The sequence below is a fragment of the Alligator mississippiensis genome, chromosome 3 (assembly GCF_030867095.1).
Source record: "Alligator mississippiensis isolate rAllMis1 chromosome 3, rAllMis1, whole genome shotgun sequence".
In the NCBI taxonomy this organism is placed as follows: Eukaryota; Metazoa; Chordata; order Crocodylia; family Alligatoridae; genus Alligator; species Alligator mississippiensis.
Window position 1 is genome coordinate 86,977,808 of NC_081826.1, and position 26,001 is coordinate 87,003,808.

The window sequence follows — 26,001 nt, forward strand, 5'->3', positions numbered from 1 at the left end:
GCCTCTTAAAAAAGAGCAAGGATGGAGATTCTACAGCCTCTCTAGGTAATCTGTTGCAATGGTTAACCATCCTTATGACCTTATAGGTCATGAGCATAATATAAAGCAAGTGCTTTATGTGGTCAGAAAGTGACCTGTGAAGACTTTAATATCAAGAGCTTATAGCATGCTTGTGACAATTTGTATAGTACAACACTCATTTGCAATCAATTACCCGTAAATTGTTACAGCTTGTCATTAATGAATAGGAAACACTTGACTCAGTGATAGGACTTTTTTTCACAGTGCTTGCAAGCAAAAATGTACATGTTCATGTCAGAAAACATAGCTCTCTTTCAAGGCTGGCAGAAACAATGCAATTGATTTTCACAGTTAACAAGATTAAAATCTACTTTAATGTATTTAACATTTAATCTTATTGAGCATCAGCTCTAATGAACAATGTTTCTCAATTTTTGATAATAAAAAGATGTTTAAAATTACCTCCTCATCATTCAAGCTTTACTCACTTTTTCATATTTTCAAGACCAAAGATTTCTATTAAGACTTCGTTCTGCAGTTCTTATGCAACATTTAGTGGGAGTTTTGCTTCAAGACACTGTTCAATGTGTGAATGGAAATTCTTTGATTCATATTAGCAGACTTTGGATCTAGTTTTGAGTGCTTAGCTGTATTAACAAGAGGAAGTGTTTTCTAAAATGAGATGTAACCAGAGAAATTTGTCACTTGTTAATATTTCCTAATAATAATAAATGTAAAGTATATTTAGAGCCAAAGACTTCCCTTCATGTTTCTCCAGATAGTTAACAAATATGTACAGATTGTGCAATGTGTTATTTAACTTAGTCATTATAAGCAGGGTTTATGTAAGATTCCCTCCTCATTCTTAGTTTATGACCAAGCAATAGATAGATTACCCAAGACTAAAAAACTGTTGGATAATTTTTAATGACTTGAACCAGAGGGGAAAAATCCTTTTTGGGCCATAACAGCAATCTTTCACTGTTATAAAAAGTACTGCAGAAAGCACAAAGAGAGACACTGAATAAACATTATATAAGATAAAGATAAACTACTATGTCAAAGTCAAATATCTTTTAATCCCACAGTTACAATTCTATTTTTACAAACAGCTGGAAAATTTTCTTAGCTACATTAAAAGTGATTTGTGTGGAATGAGTGGCATACTAAAAAGTACACTTTTGTCTGCAAAATAAAGATTTGGCAACTTTAAAACAGCATTTTTAAACTTCCTTCAAACAATATTTGTACATGTTGCATAACAGGGCTACAGTGTAACATATCAACACATTTCTAGTATTCTGTCACTGGCATGTAAGTGTCCATGTCTTCTATTTTTTTAAGTCCTCTGTGCTACTGTCCCTTGCACTGTAAAATGTGGTTGCTTCCTTGCACCTCTCACAGCCCCAGCAGGATCAGTCTACATCTGTACAAAACCCAGGGCCAGCCCCATACATTTATATTCACTGCCCACTACTGAAAATGGACCTGCATAACTAAAAAATACCCATTAAGAATGGCTAGGTGTGACAGAATCTATATTCTCTGCCTGCCAAAGATAATTATAGAGCACCAGTCACTATCGTGTCTAGGTATTGCTGTTAAGTCTAGCTGTTTGCAGTCTGCTTGTATTTGCTCATTCTATTTTCTGGGAAAGCCTGCTGAATCAAGAAGTCAAGCCAAAGAATGTGAGTTAGGCAATGAAAGCTATGGCTTGCGAGATCAGTTTCAGTCACATTTGTCAGACTGCTAAAGGTATACCCAAGAGCACACAGGGACATCTCAGGTATTGGCCATTTGCTTAGAAATATTTTGCTGTATGTTGATTTCTAACTTGCTTTTGCGCCTGCAGAATGTTGATATTGACTCATAAGATCTTTTAACAAAGAAAGGATTGAGTTTCTATAAGTGTTACCTGTTGTCAAGAAATATGGCTGATTTTTCTCCTTTTCTTAAAGCTTGCTTATAAGCTAACATTAAAAAAATATCGTCCAGCTGTTTGATGATGTTAGACATTCTGAACGGCTTTTAGTTTTGTTTTGAAAATAAAAAAAAATCTCTTTATGTTTTACCTTAGAAATAATAAGCCTTGTATTTCCTGTTTTTCATGGAGGACTCTTTGAACAATTAAAGATCTGTGGAGAGAACTTTTTTGTCCTTCAGATGTTGAGGAAGTGTTAATAACATTTCACCAACTATTTGTCAAGTGTTTTGGTTCAGTACAGATTAATCAAAGCATGTTTTTAAAAGTAATTGTAAAAGTCTAATTAACAGTTTCTTCTCATTTGTTGAGATTTCCTGTTTCTACTTGAGATGTCAATCTCACATTTTTCAGTCAACCAGAAATTCTTTCAGAAAAACAGAGTAAACAATGCATTATTTTTAAGTGTGAAAAAATAAGCAGTAAATCATCAGGGAGTTGTATTGGGATAGTGACATTAGTTCAACAATACCAGAATAACTACCCACGTAGAAAAAGCCATTGGAGATGACTTTTGAACTGAGTGAGCAGAGACACAGGAACAAGTCACCATCAGTTCTCTCACTGAAAGAGGGGTAAACTACTCTGGATTAGCTTCCATTTGCTGCAGGGTAAGAGTGTATGGACAGGCAGAGAGAGTGGAAGTGATGCTCAATAAATCCCGACTCCTTTTCCCCTTCTGGTAACTTGTTCATGTGCTCTTGCCCTAGTTAGAAGCAGTCAATTCAAACAAATTGAGTCCCGATTAAACCAATGTATTATGTTTCCCAGCTGCAAGGTTTAAGATTCCCCCTACTTATCTTCTAAACACTTAGGATAGTTGAGGGAAGAATCTGAAATAGATAGTATATCCAGATCAGGAGAAGCATGTTTGTTGTAAGTAAGAAAAAAAAAAAGGAGATAGTGAATGAAAGCTTGTTAAGGAGTGGAGATGGGAACCTGCTAAGGCACAAGATGCACAATTAAATAATAAAAGAGCTCTGTTGTCTGTCCCTGATTTCTCTTGTGTTAGTTTAATTGTGATACAATCCCACTGTCTTCAGTGAAGTTACTGACACTGGTACTGCAAGGGCCGAAAAAACACTTTTTACAAGAGGCTGAAATTATCATCAGAGAGTTATTAGTCACCACAAAAAAAAATCCTTGCTTTGGCACAGCTGCGTGTGATCCACTGGATGCACCTCTGAGTAATATAAGCAGTAACAGGCCAGATACTTTGCTGATGTAAACTGATATGCAGCTGCATTGACAAACAGATAGGTGAACTAGTTTACACCAGCAGCAACTAATTTGTGTGTCTATGTGTCATCTCAGTTTGTTTCTGCAATGTGTAGCCCCCATCAACCATGGGACCTTGGAGATGTAAATTAAAACCTGCCACCATTAGCTTTATTTATTAAAAACTAAATCACCCAAATGAAAGAGCTAACACTGGTTGTTTGGTTTGTTCCCTCCCTTCCCCAGATCCTGTCTCTACAGGTAGCAATAATGGTTCCTCTGCTGTTTCTGCTGTTCTTTGGATATATCCTTTCAATTCCTGGCTGTCCCCAGAAGTGCTTTTGTATCCGCTCTTTAACAGATTGCCAGCATGCCAATCTAGATGAAGTTCCTCCTGATTTTGACCAAAAAACAGAAACATTGATCTTGAATGAAAACTGTCTACATCTCATTCCACGAGGAGCCTTTCAGAACTTCCAGAATCTAACTTTCCTTGGTTTAGCTCACAACAAGCTCTCACTTCAGAATGATTCTTTTGAAGATATCAGCAACAGCATCCTCTCTTTGGATCTCTCTGGAAACAGCTTCACAGACCTGCCATCAAAATTGTTCAAGAACACAAAGAAACTTGTTTGGTTAAACTTAGCCAATAACAGACTAGATCTTCTGGATATCAACATTTTCAGCTCCTTAGAAAAACTCACTTACCTGGACCTCTCCAATAACAGACTGCAGAAGCTTACATCCATGTTTGTAGGTCTCTCTCAGCTTGATACCTTGATGCTGGCTAGTAACTATCTCCACACCATACCACAAGGAGTTTTTGATTCTACTCCTAAACTTAAGATCCTTGATCTGTCACACAACAAAATAAGCCATTTGCCCAAGTGTTTATTTAACAGCACAATGAATCTCAATGACTTGCTTCTTGATGATAATAATTTTACAGTGATACCACGTGCTGTATTCACAGTCTTCCACAACCTAGAGCATTTCTCAATTTCTAAAAATAGAATCCAAAATGTTTTACCATTTGTGTTTGTTAGCAAGTTAAGAAAACTTGACCTATCTAATAATTTACTCTCAGTGCTGCCTTGTGATTTCCTTTCAGGTTTGAAGCAGCTGGAAGTTCTCAATTTATCTTTAAATTGTTTTGGAAAATTTCCCAGCAATCTATTCATAAATAATACTAAGCTAGCATTTCTGCATTTGGATAAAACCTGTCTCAGCACTTTACCCATTGTTTCAGGCCTTCGAAATATGAGTGAGCTGACACTGTGCTGTAATGCCATAAAAAGCTTGGCAAGAAAATTCACAGACAATATGGTCAATTTGAAACTGTTGGATCTCTCCAATAACAACATCACAAAAATAGAGGATGGTGCACTTAAGATGAATCCTAATCTCACAAAAGTAGTTTTGACTGGGAATCCAGTTTTTACAACTGAAAGAATTAATTACACTTTCAAAGGGTCAGACTGAAGAGTATACATTAAAAGAAGATACTAGAATAACTGTATCAGGAAATGCTTTCTGCTACCTTAATGAAAAATGTAATGTACATATTACAAGAAATGTAATTATTTCTGAGCTAAAAGTACTATCTTCTAATAGTACATGCATTACAAAGCTTCTTTGAACTCACTGCACTCTCTGATATTGTAGTACTGGTGACAGGGTACAGCTGTCCGTTTCTTACACTAATTTAAATGTTTAATTTTTTGTCTCGTTATTGTATATCTTTTCTAAGTCTTACAACTGGTTATGTATTGTATATAAATATGAATATGTGAAGGACCATATGGTACTGTGGTATGAGGTGACATGAATTGGGAATTGCCACAGTGTCACAATGGTGAATCTACAAGAGTTAATATGGTCACTCACACTGAGTGCTGATAAAATCCTGATATGACACAAATTGTACTCTCTTTGTCCCATTCCTTCCACCTCTCCAATTTGTTCCACCTCTTTTTTTAGGAAGCTAGGTGCCTTATTGCTGTGAGTTCAGCTGACTGAGAGAGGTTCAGAAGGAGCTCTTAAAGCCTCTAAACTTACAAAAACCAGCTTGGCTATATGTAAAAATGTATTTTTAAGGTCTGATATCCTAGATAATTTCACAGTTAAAACTTCCATTATTAAGTTTCTGTTGGCAATGCTGCCCCTTCTGACCTGACATACTTTAACAGTATCACCTTTTTATGTCTAGAAAAGTTTTAATCATTAATCTTGTCCTCATGGGGCCACAAACAGGGATACATATTTTGGGAAAAATATATGTGTATATATGAAGGAAGAAACATTTCAGTGGCAGGCTACTTTAGAAAAGCAGTTCTTTGAAGGTACTCCGATTGGAAATATTGAAGTACAGGACCACTAGCTAGTGCCCTTGTTAAAATGTGCAACCCCATGGAGAGTTAGGAGGCTTCCCAATCCTATTGAGTGAACTTAATTTAACCCACTTGTGTTATTTCTTAATTTCATCATGTAGGCATGCCTGTACAGCTTAAGAGAGACAATGGGGTCTTTCTGTTTTTGAAACACCTCCTACAGATTTCTAGATCAAAGGTGATCATTCTCAATGACTTTCTGCAGGATGGGTTTTATACACACACACACGCACATATATATAACCCATGTATATATACAGTATATGGGTTATAAATTAGAACTTTTATGTAAGTTTATTTTGTGTGTGCTTGTGTGTATGGGTTATAGGTATCTATCTATCTATGTGTATAGCTCTTTCTGTCTGTCTGTCTGTCTGTCTAGGTCGTTCTTGCTTGCTTGCTTTCACACACACTAGCGAGTAGAGAAGTTCTAATTGATGACCTTCTAAATGCGTAAACCCCGTAGACAGAGGCGGGAGACAACGGAGGAGATCGTGCGGATGGACGCAGGAGTCCAGCCAGAGGAAGGCGGTGTGCACCCCAGAAAGGGGCGAAGAAAGAGCGGGTCTCTGCGCCCCATATGTCTCCGCCCAAGCTTCCCGCGCCGGGAGGCAGCGTAGCCCCTTTAAGAAGGCCGGGCCTCCGGAGCTTGTGTTTGCGCCTATTGGAGCGAGCAGAGAGCAACGTGTCCCTGTCATGGCAGCCACTCCAGGTAGCAGATTCCTGAGCACTGTCTCCAGCTGATCACAGCGTGCAGCACCTGTGCCTTGATCATCCTCACCGGGACGGGGGAAATGCTTTGACAGATGTATTTAAAGAGACCTGCAGCTGGTCTCTCCTTCTGTCTCTTCTACTTGGCTTCTTATTTCACCAACAAGGTGAGGGGGAGCCGCAAGCTGGCTTGTGTGAATCCACTGCCTGAGCAATCCTCTGTGGATTCATCTCCTTGGCTTCCCGCCCAGGTCCCCAGGCTGGCAGGCTGCGCAGGGCATGCCTCCCTTCCTCCCCGCACCACATTTCCTTGCCTGCTGCAGGAGGAGCTGCTCATTCACTTTCAGTCTCTCCTGCAAGTGTAGAGATGCCAGCCGGTCATAACTAACTGCCGACAAAACCATTTTCTCTTTGCAAATAGCCCTTATGCACTGGCAGAAATACTCGGGTGGGAACAAAAGGGGGTACTTGTATGGAGGCATCCACCCCCTGTATGTCAGGGAGACCTCCCACCCAGGAATCCCTCCTTTGACTCTAAGACAGTGGTTTTCCACCTTTGCCTCTAAGAGTGGTTCTCCACCAGCCGTCCTGATTTTGTATCAGGATCCATTTGTAAACATCAATAGCCAGTCCCAACCCAGTGCCCATCACTCCTCCCAGCCCCACAGTGTCTGGAGCAGGGTGGCATGTATTTGGGGAAGGGAGGCCCCAAGCAGCCCCTTGCAAGCTGGAACTCTGCCAGCCTGCAAGGGAAAAGCCAGGGTTTCCCACATTTTTCTCCTTTAAAGGAGAATCCATTTTTAAAGTTTGTTGATCCATTTTTAAAGTTTGCTTGTGACCCGTTCATATATTCTTGCAACCCACGGGTTGAGAAATACTGCTTTAAGAGGATGCATCTCTGCAGCTGGTTAAAGCATGCCATCTAGAAGAATATCAACATAATCCCCTACTGCTGTTACACCCACTGGGAAGTGGAGAGGGGGAAAGTTAGGTCAGAGGAAAATCTGGAAGTGCTGAAAACGAAAGTTGATTTTGGGGCTATACGTAATATGTATATTACATGGTTTGTGGTGGGCACAAGATAAACCTTTGGTTAAGTGACTGAAATAGCTTTTGGTGGGAAGAATAACTGGTATGATAAGGATCTCCTAGTGTGTGTGTGTGTGTGTGTGTGTGTGTGTGTGTGTGTGGTGGGGGGTGCTTACTGTACTGTATGCTTACTTAAAACTCATCATCATTGTCCATTTCTTCTCATTTTATAACTCTGTTGGAAAGCTGATATTGAAACTTGAGGTCAGATGATCTCTTCACTTACTCAAGGGTCAAGTAGGAATAACACCACTAAAATCAATAGAATTAATTTGGTGTAAATTAGATGAGGCTCCGGCCTGTAGTTTCTTAAAGCTGACATTAAGCATTATTCTGTTGCTCATAGATTCATAGATTCATAGATGTTAGGGTCGGAAGGGACCTCAATAGATCATCAAGTCCGACCCCCTGCATAAGCAGGAAAGAGTGCTGGGTCTAGATGACCCCAGCTAGATACTCGTCTAACCTCCTCTTGAAGACCCCCAGGGTAGGGGAGAGCACCACCTCCCTTGGGAGCCCGTTCCAGACCTTGGCCACTCGAACTGTGAAGAAGTTCTTCCTTATGTCCAGTCTAAATCTGCTCTCTACTAGCTTGTGGCCATTGTTTCTTGTAACCCCCGGGGGCGCCTTGGTGAATAAATCCTCACCAATTCCCTTCTGTGCCCCCGTGATGAACTTATAGGCAGCTACAAGGTCGCCTCTCAACCTTCTCTTGCGGAGGCTGAAAAGGTCCAGTTTCTCTAGTCTCTCCTTGTAGGGCTTGGTCTGCAGGCCCTTGACCATACAAGTTGCCCTTCGCTGTACCCTCTCCAGGTTATCTGCATCCTTCTTGAAGTGTGGCGCCCAGAATTGCACGCAGTACTCCAACTGCGGTCTGACCAACGCCCTATAGAGGGGAAGTATCACCTCCCTGGACCTATTTGTCATGCATCTGCTGATGCACGATAAAGTGCCATTGGCTTTTCTGATGGCTTCGTCACACTGCCGGCTCATGTTCATCTTGGAGTCCACTAGGACTCCAAGATCCCTTTCCACCTCTGTGCCACCCAGGAGGTCATTCCCTAGGCTGTAGGTGTGCTGGACATTTTTCCTCCCTAGGTGCAGCACTTTGCATTTCTCCTTGTTGAACTGCATCCTGTTGTTTTCTGCCCACTTGCCCAACCTATCCAGGTCTGCCTGCAGCTGTTCCCTGCCCTCCGGCATGTCCACTTCTCCCCATAGCTTTGTGTCATCTGCAAACTTGGACAGAGTACATTTCACTCCCACGTCCAAGTCGCTGATGAAGACATTAAAGAGTATCGGTCCAAGGACCGAGCCCTGCGGGACCCCACTGCCCACACCTTTCCAGGTCAAGACCGACCCATCTACCACGACTCTTTGGGTGCGACCCTCTAGCCAATTCGCCACCCACCGGACTGTGCAGTCATCCACATCACAGCCTCTTAACTTGTTCACCAGTATGGGGTGGGATACCGTATCGAAGGCCTTCCTGAAGTCTAAGTATACGACATCCACCCCTCCTCCTGTGTCCAGGCGTTTCATAACCTGGTCTTAGAAAGAGACTAGATTGGTCAGGCACGATCTGCCCGCCACAAACCCGTGCTGGTTTCCCCTCAGCATAATTTGCCCTGCCGGGCTCTCACAAATGTGAGCCTTGATAATTTTTTCAACGACTTTACCAAGGATGGAGGTGAGACTGACCGGCCTATAGTTGCCCGGGTCCTCCTTCCTCCCCTTTTTGAAAATGGGGACCACGTTAGCCCTTTTCCAGTCCTCCGGGACTTGGCCCGTGCGCCACGAGCATTCGAATATTCCCGCCAGTGGCTCTGCAATGACGTCGGCCAGTGCCTTCAGCACCCTCGGATGGAGCCCATCCGGGCCTGCCTACTTAAAGGCATCCAGTTCTTCCAAGTGACTCTGTACCACCTCAGGATCTACGCATGGAAGTCTGGCGCCTTGCTGCTGCCTCATGAGTGCTGGGTGGCCATCCCTTTTCCCCCTAATAAAAAGGAGAGTTGAAATATTTTAAATCCCCTCATAAATAATTGACAGGAATTAAAAAAAAAATGGAGATGAGAGGGCGACCACCAAATTTGGGCCTGTTATTGTTCTTTCAATACAGTGCTAGGCACTGTACATACATATCTACAAGTATGTTGGTAGCAAGAGGAGGATCAGGGAAAGTGTGCCCTTACTGAATGGGGGAGGCAACCTTCTGACAGAAGATGCAGAAAAGGCTGAAGTACTCGAAGCCTTTTTTGCCTCAATCTTCACAGGCAAGGTCAGCTTTCAAACTATTACACCAGGCAGCAAAGTTTGGGAAGGAGATGAGCAGCCCTCAGTGGTGAAAGAACAGGTTAGGGAGTATTTAGAAAAGCTGAACGTGTACCAGTCCATGGGGCCAGATGGGATGCACCCAAGGGTGCTAAGGGGGTTGGCTGATGTGACTGCAGATCCACTGGCCACCTTTGAAAACTTATGGTGATCAGGAGAGGTCCCAGATGATTGGAAAAGGGCAAACATAGTCCCCATATTTAAGAAAGGGAAAAAGGAGGATCCAGGGAATTATAGATCAGTCAACTTCACCTCAGTCCCTGGAAAACTCGTGGAGCAGATCCTCAAGGAATCCATTTCTAAGTACTTGGAGGAGGAGAAGAAGGTGATTAGGAACAGTCAGCATGGATTCACCAGGGGCAAGTCATGCCTAGCCAACACGATGAGATGACTGGTTCTGTGGATTCAGGGAGACCAGTGGATGTGTATGTACCTTGATTTCAGCAAGGCTTTTGATACAGTCTCCCACAACGTTCTTGCAGGCAAGCTAAAGAAGTACGGGTTAGATGAATGAACTGGAAGGTGGATAGAAAATTGGCTGGAGTATTGGGCTCAGAGATTAGTAATCAATGGCTCAATGTCTAGTTGGCAGCCTCTATCAAGTGGAGTGCCCCAGGGGTTGGTCGTGGGGCCGGTTTTGGCTGGGATAATCTAATTGGGGATGGTTCTGCTTTGAGCAGGGGGTTGAACTAGATGACCACCTGAGGTCCCTTCTAACCCTAATTTTCTATGATACTATGATTCTGTATCCTCTCCTTGTTCTGCTGGACCTGTTTTATGACTGTTCTGTCTTGGATTTCCAAGACATGCAAATTTCAATGCCCTACCACTTACAAGAGCAGAGGATGGCATCTTTGTAATCAAAGAATGTTAATGATGGATCCAGTAATTATAATACTTCAGCTGTGTCAGTTAAACATTCCTGTAACAGCATTATTAGGTATGTAATGAATATTGGATGCAGAAGCAGTAAAGAGTTGTTACATTATCTAGCTTGTCTCCCTGTCCAACTAGATAATGTCACAAGTATAAATTCACAGCAGCCACCATTAAAAATAGAACGCTACCATAGTATTATTCATAAGGGAACACTGCAAACACAGAGGCACCTTATCAGTTTACCCAAGAAGAAAATGTCAAGGTTAGAAAGGGCAATTATAATAGCTAAACAAAGGTTAGTATCCATGAGTCTATCCTGTGGCCTCATTAAGCTGTAAATTAAGGGAAAGAAACCTGCTTTCTCCTGCGCATTGCAATTTCTTATGAATGCTACTGGAAGATCCATTGAGAAACAGAAGGAAAAATATGCAAGAGATGCACACTGTGAATAAAAAAATTCATAGCCTAAAATTAATCTGATATAGTTTAATTTACTAATTTGTTCATTACGTGCCAGAGTGTGTTTAGGCAAGGTTTTTTGAGTAGATGTGATATCTTTTATTAGATCAACTGAGTAGCTGGAAAAAAGTTCATGGCAAGCTTTTGGGCAGTCACTCTTCTCCCGGCATAGGGAGTCTCTGCTGTTCTGAGTTTGTGTGTGATGTTGCTCTCCTATGTTAGGTGTTTCACAGGTTTCTTAAGTAGGCCAGTAAGAGTGATGCTGAAATTATTTTCAGTGGTGACAGTGGGCAATAACTCCATATAAGTCAGTAAAACTGCTGTGGCAAAAATGGCACAAATGAGATGAGATTCTGTCCCAGAGTTAATATTTTAAATTGGGTGGGGGGAAGAAATAGTCTGATAAACACTTATTCCTATTAATATAGGATGTAATATTAATATAATAGCCTAGCAAGGCTGTAATATAATAGTAGGTATTATATAATAGTATAATATTAAATAATATAATAGCCTAGGCAGGCATGTGCAATGTGCTTTCTTAGGGTCATCGCTACTGTTACTTTTGGAAAATTACCCCCCCAAAAATCCATGTACCTTGCAAAAACATGCCAAAAATTAACCCCAGTTGAATTTGAAGATGGACCCATACCAACTTTTCATTCAGAAATGGACAGGCTTTGAATTAACATACCACAGATGTTGGTATGTATTAATCATTGTTAAACTCCTCATAAATCAAGCATGTGGTGGTATATCTTTAAAAGCTATAAATGATGAACAATAAAGCCCAGCTCTGTTAAACAGCATCTTTATGTGAGAGACATTTTATTTCTGTGAGCCATGCAAAAGCTGTAAAAATATGTTTGATGAGTTTCTTGTAAGACTTTTCAGCTGTTCTATAGTGGCATGTATCTGAATCACAAAACCTAAATATTTTTCATATTTCAGCACACTTTGACCTAATTATTCCTAATGTTTCAGTCATTGCAGGCACGATGGACTGTGATCTCACAGGGGCAGGAAACTGCTGTCAGTGTATGTTAAAAAACAAGTGTGAACCAGTTTCAGTATTTACTTGCCCTAGAGCAACACTTTAACCCCAATATGATAGCAGGGTGTAGGTTGTTACCATGTTGGTTTAAGGACATAGGCAGACAAAGTTTTTTGGGTAGATCTGATATCTTTTTTTAAACCAACTCAAATACTTGGAAAAATTCTTCTTTGGAATATGGCCACCCATGTGCTCGGGGCGTGGAGGACAGGTATGAGGAGAGACTCCGGGAACGGTTTGTTTAGTCTGAGTAAGAGAAGACTGAGAGGTGACTTGATAGCTGCCTACAAGTATGTAACTTTTCAGAAAGGCACCCCTTGGGAGGACGAGGTCCAGTGGGCATGAGCTAGTTGAGGAAAATTTTAGGCTTAGACATAAGGAAAAACTTCTTTTCCATAAGGACATCTGGAATCTGAAACACACTCCCAGCAGAGGTGGTGCAGTTGCCATCCCTGGAGGTGTTCAAGAGCAGGCTGGACAGGCACCTCGTTGAGCTCGTTTGAGTCCAAATACCTCCTGCCCTCTGGCAGGGGACTGGACTTGATGATCTTACGGGTCCCTTCCAGTCCTACTAGTCTATGGTTCTAGTCTATGATTCTATTTTCTGTATCAGAGGACCCCTGTGGTGCTGGAATAAATCACATGAATGATTATATGGTTTTGTTTGAGCAACAAGTATGTGGATTTTAATAGGACAGGTAGAGATATCTGGTTTTGCTTAAAGACAAGGCAGTATCTTTCACCTTAGAAGGTACGGATTTCTTTTCTTAAATACATTCTCCCTATTCAGAATGTCAAGGAAAGAAGATGCTATGGTTAGGAACATGTAAGGAGAGGGACTGAAACAGTAGCTATCAGGATGATGTTGAGTTGGAGAAGGTGCTTGGTTTAATTTATTTGGTGAGAGAAGCTTGTAATCACCCTTGTGCAGAATTTCCCCTATCTGCCCCCAGGTTAAAACTTTTGCTTATGAGTTTTCATTAATTAAAATGAAAGATTATTTGGATATGACACTTTCACTTGTCCTAGGCATTGCATGAACTGCAACTGCACCCAGGCATTGCAAGGATATAGAAGAGGTCATGTACCATGCATTGATTTAATATACAAATATCAACTTGGAAGCATTACTTTGTAAAATGTGACTTTCTTAATCAATGTACTTCCTCCTTGTGTGTATTGAAGTACACAAAAATAATGGCCTGAATGTGCTTGGCACTTTACCTGTTAAAGGAAATGGATGGGGGGAGGGTATTGCTCAGTTTCCTTCCAAGGTTGTGTTAAAAGATTTTTATTACTTTATATTCCTGTTGGTACTCTACAACCACTACTATGGAGACTGTAAAATGAATTATTTTCTGACTCATGTAACAACTGACTTTTAATTTAAATTTGATCAGTAAGGACATATTCTGCTTGTACTTACACCTGTGTAAGATTGTGGTTGGAATTGCTTACATACCTTTCTGAAAAGTAGTGTAGCAGGTCATTTAATGATGCTTCTTTGTGTCATAATTAAAGGTAATTTGTACTATGCTTTTAATTTCACTGTTAGGTAAGCCACACACTAAAAATGAAACCCAGTAGTAGAATAGACTATAAGAGTGTAATTAGAATAGTAAATACCCGCTGTTAGAATCTGTATTGGTCAGGTTGAGCAGGTATATGGAATGAACAGGATGGTCTAACAGGTCTTCACTTCCTTCTGTTCAGTGATTCTACTTGTAAATTTGTATTTAGGAGCATCATGAATACTACATGAAAAATGAAGTTATTACTTGCATAATTGCATGCAAAGTTGGGGATTTCAGTCGAATAACTTAAGAAATTATTAAACATTAATATCAAGTTTATATTACACAGTGTCTACTAATGAAATAGCTAGGAAATATAGACTGAATGGCTAGATAAAGAACTATAATAGACTCACTGGACCTATTCATATGAATATAATCCCATCGCCTTCAGTGAGGCTAGGAGGTAACTCATGAAGAAGCAGTAGTAGAGGTGCACAGGGCTAACAGCAAGCCAAGTTCTGCCCTCTTTTATTCCAAAGCAAATATGGTTGCCTCCAAAGGATCAATAATAGGCCTGTGCAAAATGGTTGTTTTGATTCAGTTTTGGATTTGGCCATTTCAGAGGGACAGTGATTCATTTTGGATCACTGTTTCATTTTGATTTGGCCGAGTCTGTTCTGGAATTTCAACGCTGTTTCGGTGATTTGGCCATAGGCTATAATGGAGAATCACTAAAATGCCTATAACTCTGTAATGTTTTGCCTGATTCGGATGCAAATTGCAGGAATGGTAACCACTTCTGAAGGCATGAAGCCTGCCAAGTTTCAGGGAGATAGGTGCACAGGTTTCTGTGAAACTGCATCTCAATCTGTTCAAAGCAAAACTTGTATCACTTGCCAGAAAAGGCAGCATGCTGTCATCCCACACAGATTCAGGAGCCTGCACTTCCTTGGAGGGCTGCGGGACTGTGCCAGACTCCTCCTGGGGGGTGCGGCCCATGGATCTGCATGCAGGATGACAGCAGGCTGCTGCTGCCGGCTGAGGCCAGCGCAGCACTGGGTTCTTCCCGGCGCTTGGCACAAGTTGTGCCAAGCAGAGTCAGGTGCTGGCACTGGCCCCAGCTGGCAGCAGCAGCATGCTGTCATCCCGCGTGCAGATCTGGAGGCCCGCACCCCTTGGGAGGGCTGTGAGGCTGTGCCAGACTCCTCCCAGGGGTGCGGGCCCCTGGATCTGCGCGCAGGATGACAGCAGGCTGCCATCCCTCCCCCAGAGCACTGGGATTGGAAGGGACCTTGGGGACAGATTGCAGACACTGGCCAGCTATAGATGTCAATATCAGAGCAGTCCTTCCTCCCGCTCTTCCCCCTCCCTCTTAGTTTCTGTTTCCCTGCAAGCCTAGCTCCAAAACTCCAAAATTTTCCAAAATGTTTTGGATGATTTCATTTAGTTTTGGAGCATTCTGTTTCATTTCGGATTTGGTGTTTCAGGCACTGAAATGGCCCAAAACACCTCCAAAACAGATTCGAACACTAAAAGTCAGCACCACTAGATGTTTATCAAGAGTTTTTTATTTAAGCCTTCTGAAGGAGTTTTCAGTAAAAACTAGCCTTGACTTCCTGCAGAATAATAGAGCTACAGTCACAGTCCCTAAACAGTCTGAGGATAGAGTTTTTGACTTAGGCCCTGTAGACAGTGTCTTCTGAGACTTGTTCAAGTAAAATATGTTCTTTCTGGGAGTAAAAAGCTTGTAATACAAAACCTGTATTTTAAAGACTTTGTCTCAGATCTCCAAAGGCATTTAGGCATCAAAATAAGGTTTGGCTTTTAGAAGACATCTTGCTCTTGCTTCTTATATGTCCGAAACTGCCAATTTTTACTTGTAGCAGTGACCGCTTATATTACTTCTTTGAGGGAGGGGCAGGGATCTTTTCCTTTTCTCAAAGAAAGCCCAGGACCTCCTTCTTCTTTACTATGGATGGGGGTTCAGATAACCTGTGAGTGCAAGTTATTAGGTGCTGTACAAACATTAGGGAGGGGAGATATTAGCCCCATATTTGGAGATATGATCTTGTGTGAAACCACACCACGTATTCATATCCACATGTATAGCTCTGCCAGACCCCGCCAAAGAAACAACACCAATACTAACTACTCCTATACCATGCTATATTTCGAGTGCTTCACATGCATTAGCTAATATTCCACACAAAACTGTGTATGGAAGACTAAGGTTGCAAAGTGCAACATTCAATCAAAAAATGACTAAAGTAAAATTTAATTTCACCTCCATTCAGGATGGCTGTGTCATATGATACAGTTTTAATTGCATATTACATATATTTTTCTTTTAGACCCTTGCGTCATTCAGTGAGAAGTGTAGAAGGTGCTTGGTGGGGGCGTCTACGTGTTCATTAATGTGCCTTGCTATCGTGCATTAAATTTAGTACCTGTAATGTGAGGTGCTAAATAAATGCGCACTAGGCTGCCCTAATGCGCAGTAGTGAAAGTGCACACTTTTTTAGTGTCACTTAATGTACAGTAGCCAAATTTTACTGTGCATTAGTGTTTGCACCATTTTTGACGTGACATTCTAATGTGCAGTAAAATAGGCTACTGTGCATTAAAGCGCATGTATAGACACTCCCAGGAAATGTAACAGCTATCCAGTATTTAATGTCCCAATTTTTCAATGTGTGTCCTGATACTCTTACTCTTCTGACACTAATTCCTGTGCAGAATGAGGCAAGGTCTTGTACACCTGAACCTCTAGGAAGGGTTCTGCCTCTGGAATAGGTGTTACTGAATTGCTTTCCAAATTCCTTGCTTAATCCTTTTTTTCATAGGAGTTTTTTTGTATTCCATTGCTCTCACAACTGTTTGTTAATGTTGTAGCATCCTGGTTGTGTGATGTCCATTAACTCGGTATTTGTTTTCCAGTATGTCCTGTCTGTCCTGAAATTCACCTACCCTACCCTTTTCCAAGGGTAAGTACAATTTAAAAAATACATTTGTTTGAAATATGAGTATAATCAAAAAATATCTAGCTGTGCTGAAGCTAATTTTAGTGCCTCATGTCATTACTGGCTTTTCTTGTTTAGAGAACATACTCCATTAAGCCTTAGTAAAGTATTCATTAACTTGTCTTGGTTAATATTAAATGTCATTATGGTGAAGTTATCTGCTTACCATATCTGCAGATTCTCCATCAATTGTAGTTCTTTTGTTGGCTTTATATTTTAACTTAGAAAAGCAGCAATTATAATATTCCCAATTTCCTTTAAAAAGTAGTAATTATGGTTTATATGCATATGTGTTTAATTTTTTCTATTATGCTAACATGTAAGCTAGCTTTTGTATCTAGGTTCCCACAAATATAAGCACAATTTATTTTCAAGCTTAGCCCATTTATTAATTGTAATTCTATATAATAAATGATAGGCCTTTTTAAAGGGCTATAATGAAAATTATTCTGGTTTGGCCAAGTTATTTGTGCTGTACTTACTATCATTGCTGTTGTTGACTTTTAAAAGACATTGAATGAACTTATGGCCCCATTCAAATGGTGAGGTCAGGATTTTACCCATCGTTTTTGCCTCCTGTGCACTAAACTACTGTCAGTAATATTGGTAAACAGTGGGAGCAGAATCTTGTTTCACTTTACACACCCAAGTGGCAGTTACCCAGATGCATAACTGCCATTTTTGGCACTTACACACAAATTGCAATCCTACTCCATGTGCAGTGTGGACATGTAAGCAGGTACTCTGTATGTGTGTATAGGAGTGTAAGTACTGACATTCTGGCCTGGCAAAAAATGGGTGAAAGAGATCAGCTCTCCCATGTTTTAGCACAATGGTGCTCAGCCTTCTGCCTCTGTGGGCCAGATGAGTGGCGCGGGGCCAGTCCACGGGCCAGATTGGGCCATGCACTGCCTCGGCTGGGTATCTGGATTGGGTCCCAGACTTGACCAGTGTACTAGGATCAGGCCCTGACACCCTGCCCTATCCCTGCATGCCAGAATTGGGATCCAGGGTCCTGTGCTGCCCCTGGCTGCTGGATTCAGGCCCCATGTGCCAGGACTGGGCTCTGTGCTGTCCCTGGCTCCCAGGATCAGGCCCCATGTGCTAGATTCAGGGCCTGTATGCTAGGAGTTGGGCTCTTGTGCTGGAACTGGGCCTCAGGGCTCTGCACCATGTCTGCCCAGTCCTGTGTGCCAAGACTGGGACCTATGCTGCCCTGTGTGCCTGATCCAGCATGCAGGGCCATGCTTTCCTTCCTGCAGGGCTCCCCAGATGTCTGGAAATTTGGCAGCAGGAGAGTGGTGCTACTGTTCCCTTGCTGCCAAATTTTCTGACTCATAGGGAGCCCTGTGAGCCAATATCACCCACAGATGGAGACTGGATTTGGCCCACACAGTCTGGTGGTTGAGCACCCCTGTTTTAGCTTAATTGCCTAGTAGTTAGTGTGCTTATCCAGGTTCTAGGCTAGGGTTGGGCAAAATGCGGCTCACGGGCCAGATGCGGCCCCTAAAAAATTTAGAAAATGAATCTGCCCCTGGCTGCCAGTCATGCAGCCTTCAATGGCTTGCCAAAACTCAGTAAGCGACCCTCTGCCCAAAATAATTGCCCGCCCTTGTTCTAGGCCCTCACACCCAGAGGGTGGGTCTGAACCTACATCTCTCTGACTGCCTAGCATAATGGGGAGGTTTCTGCTCACTTGGGAGCAAGGAAACATGCAGAGGCAGATTCGGGTTGAGGGTGGGGGGGAGTTTCACCCTGTCACCTCTTGTTCCTGCTCTACCCCAAGTTTGAAACCAACTGCCTGGCAGCAGCAACAGCATTTCTATCCACGCTAGTGCAAGGGAGTGGATTGACTCTAGGGCTTATTCTGATCCACCTGATTCCTTCTAAACTCTTCATTCCACAGGTGTTAACGACCCTCTCTCCTTTTTAAACAGTCTTGATGTTTGCTAATCAAGCCATCCTTTCTTTTGCAGTTCTGCTGTCTGTTAGCTGCTCCTGGTAATGTAGCTTCTATTTCACAGCCCTTCAGACTGCTTGTAACTCTAGCTAAAAACATTAACCAAGGTTTTTGATACATACGATATAGCAAATTAATGCATATTTCAATAAAGTTATATTTGTTTTTGTTTCAGTCTTAAACTGAATAAATAATATAGACCCAGCACCTTACATACAATGGATTCCTCTTATTGGAATCACTTTGGGAAATAGTGATTTGATTCCATTAAACGGAGACCTTTTTTTAAGAACACAGATCTCACTCCTCCTCCACAGCCCCCTGGCCCAGCTCATGCCTCTCTCACTCCCCTACCCCCCCCCCCCAGCCCCATGGCCCCCCTGCCCTGCCAGAGGGAGCCCCAGCTGCCAGGGCTACGGGGCCTGGGACCCAGGTCTGCAGCCCCCTGTCCTTGGCAGGAGGCGGCAGCTGCTGCAGCAGAGTGGAGCCCAGCTCCCCCCTGCTGCTGCCTGCTGCGGGCTTGGCCATGGGTGTTGGGGCCAGCTCCCCAGTGCAACCCGCACTTCCAGAAGGGCGGTGGGGGGGACCCATACTTCCCAGATCTGTACATGGGGTCGGGGTGGGGGTGGGTGCAGGCAGTGAGGGCAGCAGCGTGGGGTTGTACTCCTCAAAGCTACTGTGTATGCAGGGGGCACGTTGCCAGGAAGCCTGGCCCCTGTGCCCATCCCCCCAGATAAGCTACTCTCAGCCCCGTCCCACTCCACGCTGGTGCCCCAGCCCTGCCCAAATAGCTCCCTCCCTCTCTACGGGGTCTCAATTCCCCCCCTCCTCCCTCCAACTTACCTCCAGGATCTGCTCTCCAAGCTGCCTGGGGCTGTGCACATGTACATGCACATGGCTCCCCCTGCCTGACCACCCTCCTCCCGCTCCCTCCCAGCCCCCTGCAGGCCGGAACTCTTCCAATCTGCAGTGGGCTTCTCACAATACTGCAGAATCCCCAGGCTTCTCCTGTAAAATGATTCCAGAAACCAAAAATTGTGATTCTAATATGAGCAATTTTTTACATGTAATAATATACAAATGGTTTTGGTTTCCCCATATTGATTCAAATAAGCGGCTGATTCTATTAACCAGCGATTCTATAAAGGGGAATCCACTGTATTTGTAAAGCTTCTAGTTTCTTTTTAACTGGAGAAAAACATGTTGTATTATATGTGATGATATAACACACCATCTGCATCCCCTTTTCAATATTCTTGATCCACCTCTGGGCACAGGCCAGAACCCAGGGACCCTCTCTCTGCCAGAGCAGCATCCATTCCACTGAGCCATACATGTTCTGGTTTGTCCTCTTTCCCCTGACTGTGCTCACATCTCCCTTACCTTGGCTGCCCAGAGGGCCAACTTCAAAAGGAGGGCTGGAGAGGGAATTTGGTGAGTGCCACTAGGCTGTTGAGCTAAATACGTGGGAGGGCCCCCTCTCCTTCTACTCTGGTGTCAAACACCTGCTACTCATGAGTTTTTGCTAAGTATAGGTTTGTGACTTATATTCAAGGCAGGCACACATGTTTTTAAATCTTATACCACTAGATCATCTTTTCTCTCTTCTTTCCTTGCCTACATTGCACACTGATGACTGACTGCAAGGAACATTAGAAATAATTTCCATGAGAATCTCCTTCTTTTTTTTTTTTTCTTTGGGCCATCAGGTCTGTTATACCTAACAGGAGTTATAAACTCTTTCTGTAGGAGTCTGTTCTATGGTCTCTATGTGCACAAAAATTACTAAACTATTTTTTCTGGGTAAATACGTAGAGAACAAATAGTAAGTTGGCATTACAAAGTCAGCATTCACTAGCAGCTACCAGAATGTAGTATCTGAGTTACCACAGTTATTTCCTTTATTGAGTACGTGGGAAATGCTGTGTCAGTTATCTCAGTAATGGTCAGTAAATACTGATTTTTAAATGTGGTTGGTTTTTGAAGACTATTTATAAAGCCTAACCATGCTTTCCCTTTAGATTTGCAGTGGGTGACTAGGGAAGGAAAAAAGAAAACCTGCCATAATGTTGTCACTGTGTGTGGCATGAAACATTCTCTCTCTAATATAAGACTTTATCTTGCATATGGCCATGGACCTTGAGCTATCATTAACTTCTTCAGGAGTGGAAGACACTCAGCACCTTGTAGCATAATAGTCCTCAGTACCAGAGATGAATGTTCTCCATAGGACTTGATCCTGTATTGTGAAAGTTAATGGGAATTTTTCATTAACTTGAACAAAAGTAGGATCACATCCACAGTCAACATCAGGCTTTCTCAGCTTTTAAACCATTTGTATATTTGTCATCTGGATCAGGTAAAGGAAAGTTGCATTGATTGTTCTTCATGTTCCCATGGACAATGAATGAACTGTTTTTTACTAGCATTGCACTCCATAGTACGGCATGCGATAAAGGAGTTCTTTTGTTTTGTTTTGTCTTTTACAATGAATATAACTAATAAACAAACCGACCCATTGTTCACAACAATTCCACAAATTACAGTGGTTTAGCTTTACAATGCAGTGGACTTTTTTGAACTATACTAAACATTTCCTGAATACATTTCCTTCCTTTATATAGTCTATTTGGTTTGATTTGGGGGTAGCTACTGGAATGATGGGGTTGAAAGTTAATCACAAGGAAGAATTTCCAGGGAGGATAATAGGGTTGCAAGGTAAACAGATTCAAAGATGATATTCCATTTTATGGAGTAGTACAATCAGAGGTGCAAGGTTACCTATGGCAGAAGCCTCCCTATGCTATGTGTCAAAGTACATTTCAAAGGATATCTCCCTTTCAATTTACAGAACAAAACAGTGACTGCTTTTTGGTTTTCTTCTTTTTGTTGCTTCAGATGGCAGACCTTAATTGGCGGACTTCTGCTTCACATTTCTTGGAAGCTGGGCTGGGTAGAGATAAGCATCTGCTCAAGGTACAGTGACCACCACAATGCACAACTAACATTTATTTTTGACGCAGTGGGTGCATCTACATGAGACTCTTACTGTGCGTTAGGCTAATACACTGTGCAGTAGCATGTCACAGCAAAAACTGTGCTAATAGCCTACCGAACAGTGTTATTAGGCACAGTAAGTGTCCCTAAATAACCATTTACTGGCGCTGCAGTGCATGCAACAGGAGACCAGCAGGCACAGAAGCTTGGTCCTCCAGGGAGTTGCTCTGGGTACTGGCCAGAGCTTCTCTACTCATTTAGTTGCATCCTGGGTCCTCCAACATGCCAGGAGGAGCAGGGAAAGGGTGGTTTGCCTGAAGCAGCAATTTGTCCCTCACCAAAGTGGGAGCAGGGGCATGCTCTGTGGCAATAAATAGTGGCACAAATTTGTGCTGCTACTGTTTTTGCCTCTGCAAGCGCATGACCCTGCATGTGGGGATGCACCCCAGTGTTGCACTTAATGGCAGTTAGACAGTGAGTGCAATTTGGAATATAGATTACCATGTTCACACAGATCTACTCCCAAGTAAAAAGTTGGATGCATCTTATGAGTGATGTGAAGGTTTTTCATGAAGAGCAAGCGATGATAACTGGTGGCATGACAGGTTACTTGATGTACATTTTTTTTTTTTTTTGCATTTAAATGGGCAACTTGTGAAATTTCCATGGTGATATTAGTTGAGTGAATCTCAACAAAAAAAGCACGTGCACATTTTGAAAAAGATACATATTAAATAACTGAATATACTAGTTTTTCACGGAATATTGTTTTTATGAGCACTGGCCCAAATTTTGGGTTTACTTGAATGAAATTGCACAGATATCAGTGAGATTTCAGAGTAAGTGGTACTAGAATTTGACCCTGTAGGTAATATGGATAAGTGGGAATGTTTTAGGTTAAAGTTTTCCTTGATTTCAATGGGAATAGGATTCGGCTCTAATAGTCTTGTTCCGGGAGGATAGTAGGAGGTTTAATGACTAGTACTGTTAATAAGCTTTTATTATGTAGGTATTTCTCTTTGCCCTGGAATTAGCTCTGGAACTAGCTCTAGCAATTCATTCTGAGCTAGTTGGGAAATCATATCTTCCCATAAATAACAATAACTTTTTTGCTTTCATCAACATTTTTTATTTTCTTTGTAAAAATACACATTTTTTGTCAAATTATAAAAAACACCACCAAAAACAAATGGGGAAAATGTTATATATGTGTTTTTCTTTTAATTCAATGAAAACTTGAGACATTTTGAAGAAAAAAATGGACATCATTTTTTGTTTGTTGAAAAGTCATTTTCTATGAAGAAAAGTTTGATATAAATTTACTTTTACCAGTTCCAGGGGTGTAGATTGTAGCCATGTTGGTCTAAGGACATAAGCAGACAAGGTTCTTTGGGTGAATCTGATATCTTTTATTAGACCAACTTAAATAGTTGGAAGACCATATTTAAGCAAGCTTTCGGGTTCAAAAACCCTTCATCAGGCTAAGGAAGTTTCAGCAATTGATGTGTGCTCTTCCTGGATGGAATGAAAAGTAAGGAAGCCAGAGGCTGGGCTGGTATGCCTACAAGATAGGCAGTCAGTGAAGATGTAGATTGAGGAGATTGACTCACCCAGTGACTCCTCAATCTACATCTTCACTGACTGCCTATCTTGTATGCATACCAGCCCAGCCTCTGGCTGCTTTATTTTTCATTCCATCCAGGAAGAGCACACACCAACTGCTGAAATTTCCTTAGCCTGATGAAGGGTTTTTGAACCCGAAAGCTTGCTTAAAAATGGTTTTCCAACTATTTAAGTTGGTCTAATAAAAGATATCAGATTCACCCAAAGAACCTTGTCTGCCTTTTACCAATTCTATTTTTATATTGTGGCAATAAAGGATTAGAGCCACTAGATGGTAGTCTACTCTTGGAAAACTGAGCATGACAATCCCTGAGAGACGCTTAGCGTTTTGTGGAATTGATTTTGTATGTTAATGACTAAATTAAATAATCAGGGATAGTCAGTGATTAAATTTCAGTAAAGCACTTAAGTACAGGCTTAAGTATGTCTCTGTTTAGCAAAGAATGTGAGAACATGCTTAAAATTTTAGCACCTATTTTAGTGTTTTCCTAAATTAGGACCCTAGTCCAGATTTCTCTCATACAAACATGGGGTCCTCTGTAGCTTTCTTCTACTCTTGTTTCCTAACAATGCCCCCTTGCCTCCCTCCCCACCCTCCCCTTGTATAATTAACACATTCTGGAAGAACATGTTTGTCTTCAGAATACTGGCCTAATGATCTGCCTTTTCTGTGTAAAGTGTAGGAGTAGATGCCAAGAATACTGTGTCCAGTTTCCAACATTCCTGTATTGGAAAGATGTACATCCTTAGCAGTTTAACATATGTGTAGGCTCTCAATTTCTTCACCTGCCTGACAGATCTTAAATGCTTCCGGAACAAATCTGAATTATCTTTCCAAATACCTCATAATTTTCTAATACATGGAGTTTACATACTGTCAACTTTGGCATTAAAGACTAACAAACCCCAAACTAGGAGTTTCACAAGAAAACAACACATGCTCAGTTCCACACTCCGTGTTGCTTAGAGGAAGTTTTCTTTAGCTTTCTGGATGCTCTACATTTTTTTTACCTGCTTTCTGTCCCCTCTCTGAAAATGAAGGATTGATTCACCTTCCTCCTGATTTCAGGAGCCTGGCTGTTAGAGGTGCATCGATACATCGGTCCGATATTGGATTGGTACCAATATAAAGAAAATTGTCTATATTGAATATCAGCCCAATGGCATGGAGAGCTAGTAAGTTGGAAATTGGGGGAAGGAAGGGGCTTGCGGGGGGTGCAGATCAATGGCCCCGGTGGTGAGGGAGGGGGCAGGGGCAGGTGCTGCCCAGCCAGGGGAGCATGGGATGGAGGTGTGGCTCGTGAGGTGGAGGCAGCTGCCGCTGCTGCTTGCACCCTGGGGGGGTGGTGGGGCTTGTGCCCCTGGATCTGCGCAGCTCAAGGCAGGCTGCAGCTTCAGGATGGAGCCGGAGCCAGTGCTGCATGGAGCTATTCTTGCCAGGGGTGGGGCTTGGGTGGCACTGGGAGGGGGCTGTAGCCACCCCAAATTTTACTGCAGCTCTGCTCCCAGCCCTACGTTGCTGCCCACTACCCAGCATAGCTATGGCTTTTCCTGGCATTTGGGTGGAGGCGGGGTGTTCAGCCGGGGCTACACTGGGTGGCGGTGCGGGGCTGGGAGCAAAGCTTCACAGAAATTTGGGGTGGCTGCAGGCTCCTTCCAGCACTGTCAGAGCCCGCTCTGAGCCCAGCCCCCACCAAGAACAGCCCCATGCAGTGCCGGCTCTGGCTCTACCCAGCAGCTGCCGCCCACCCCATGCCGCACATACCTGGGGGCACGTGCCCACTGCCTCCACTCTCCTGGGGTGCAAGCAGCAGCGGGAACTGCCCCCATCCCACAAGCCATGCCTCTGTCCCATGTCCCCCCCACCCTGGCTGGACAGCACCTGCCCCCTCCCTCACCACGGGGGGGTATTGATCTGCCCCCCATGCTCCCTCCCTTCCTCCCCCCTCCCCTTCCACCATACTGGACTTACCACCTGATGGCAGCTGTATCAGATCAGTATCAGCTGATATGCCTCCTTAAATATCTGCTATTGGTATTGGCCCCCAAAATCTCTATCCATGCACCTGTACTGGCTGTAATTTTTGGTAGAAGTTAGACCAGGAAGCAGTAAGGAGAACTGAAGATATTCCTTGTCATGGAACTGTGTATAACATCTCCATAGTACTTCCAATATTGTATGTACTGTGTTGCAGTACTCTGGGTTTCAAACTGTAGTCATTCAAAGAAAACCATCATCTGCTGCCTAGCTTTGATGCCTGCTGACTACCTGATCTACCAGCATTGCTGAATGACGAGACCACTTATTTCACCTGAAGCTAATTATCCTACCTGCAGCATCACATAGGCTAGGGACAGACATTCAAAAAGCCTAACCCTGAATTGATTCAATCTTTGCAGGGTAGTCTAACCTGGCTAGGCTAAACTGGTTTGTAACTGTACAGACATCCCAGAAATGCAGGCACATGCCTGCAGTGACTTGGGCTAGAAGCCGGGGGGCCAGCCCTCCCTTTCCTTTCAAAGTTCTGAGCTGAGGGAGGGCATGCCTGGTTAGGGAGGGGTTACCCGTATCTCCTGAGCAGCCCAGCAGGCAGTGATAACACAGTGTTTATCACACCTAACTCAGTGTTTATCACCCCATTCAGAAAACAAAAGCTTCCCTCTATTAGTTCAAGCTCTTCTTAAACAACTTTTTTCAAGGAAGGAAGGAGCTACCACAGCACAGACCGTAGCCAGCACGTGGTATGC

The 26,001-nt window shown here is 42.7% G+C and overlaps 2 protein-coding genes across 5 annotated transcripts in view; both read left to right on the plus strand.

Moving 5' to 3' along the window:
• Positions 1-3,490: 3,490 nt before the first annotated feature.
• Positions 3,491-4,702, plus strand: LOC132249176 (insulin-like growth factor-binding protein complex acid labile subunit). Its single transcript, XM_059723515.1, has one exon. It carries the CDS (start codon positions 3,491-3,493, stop codon positions 4,700-4,702), a length of 1,212 nt encoding a protein of 403 aa, XP_059579498.1.
• A 1,585-nt stretch (positions 4,703-6,287) lies between these two features.
• TMEM241 (transmembrane protein 241) overlaps positions 6,288-26,001 on the plus strand; it is a 102,570-nt gene continuing 82,856 nt past the window's right edge. For 3 of the 4 annotated variants that reach the window (XM_014595226.3, XM_014595228.3, XM_014595227.3), the window contains exons 1-3: positions 6,289-6,488; positions 16,591-16,637; positions 21,532-21,609. In XM_014595226.3, the coding sequence (XP_014450712.1) occupies positions 6,417-6,488; positions 16,591-16,637; positions 21,532-21,609 (197 nt within the window). In that variant the 5' untranslated portion in view covers positions 6,289-6,416. Of the gene's footprint in view, positions 6,489-16,590; positions 16,638-21,531; positions 21,610-26,001 lie in introns of all 4 variants that reach the window. The other variant, XR_002090118.2, reaches the window with a different exon arrangement.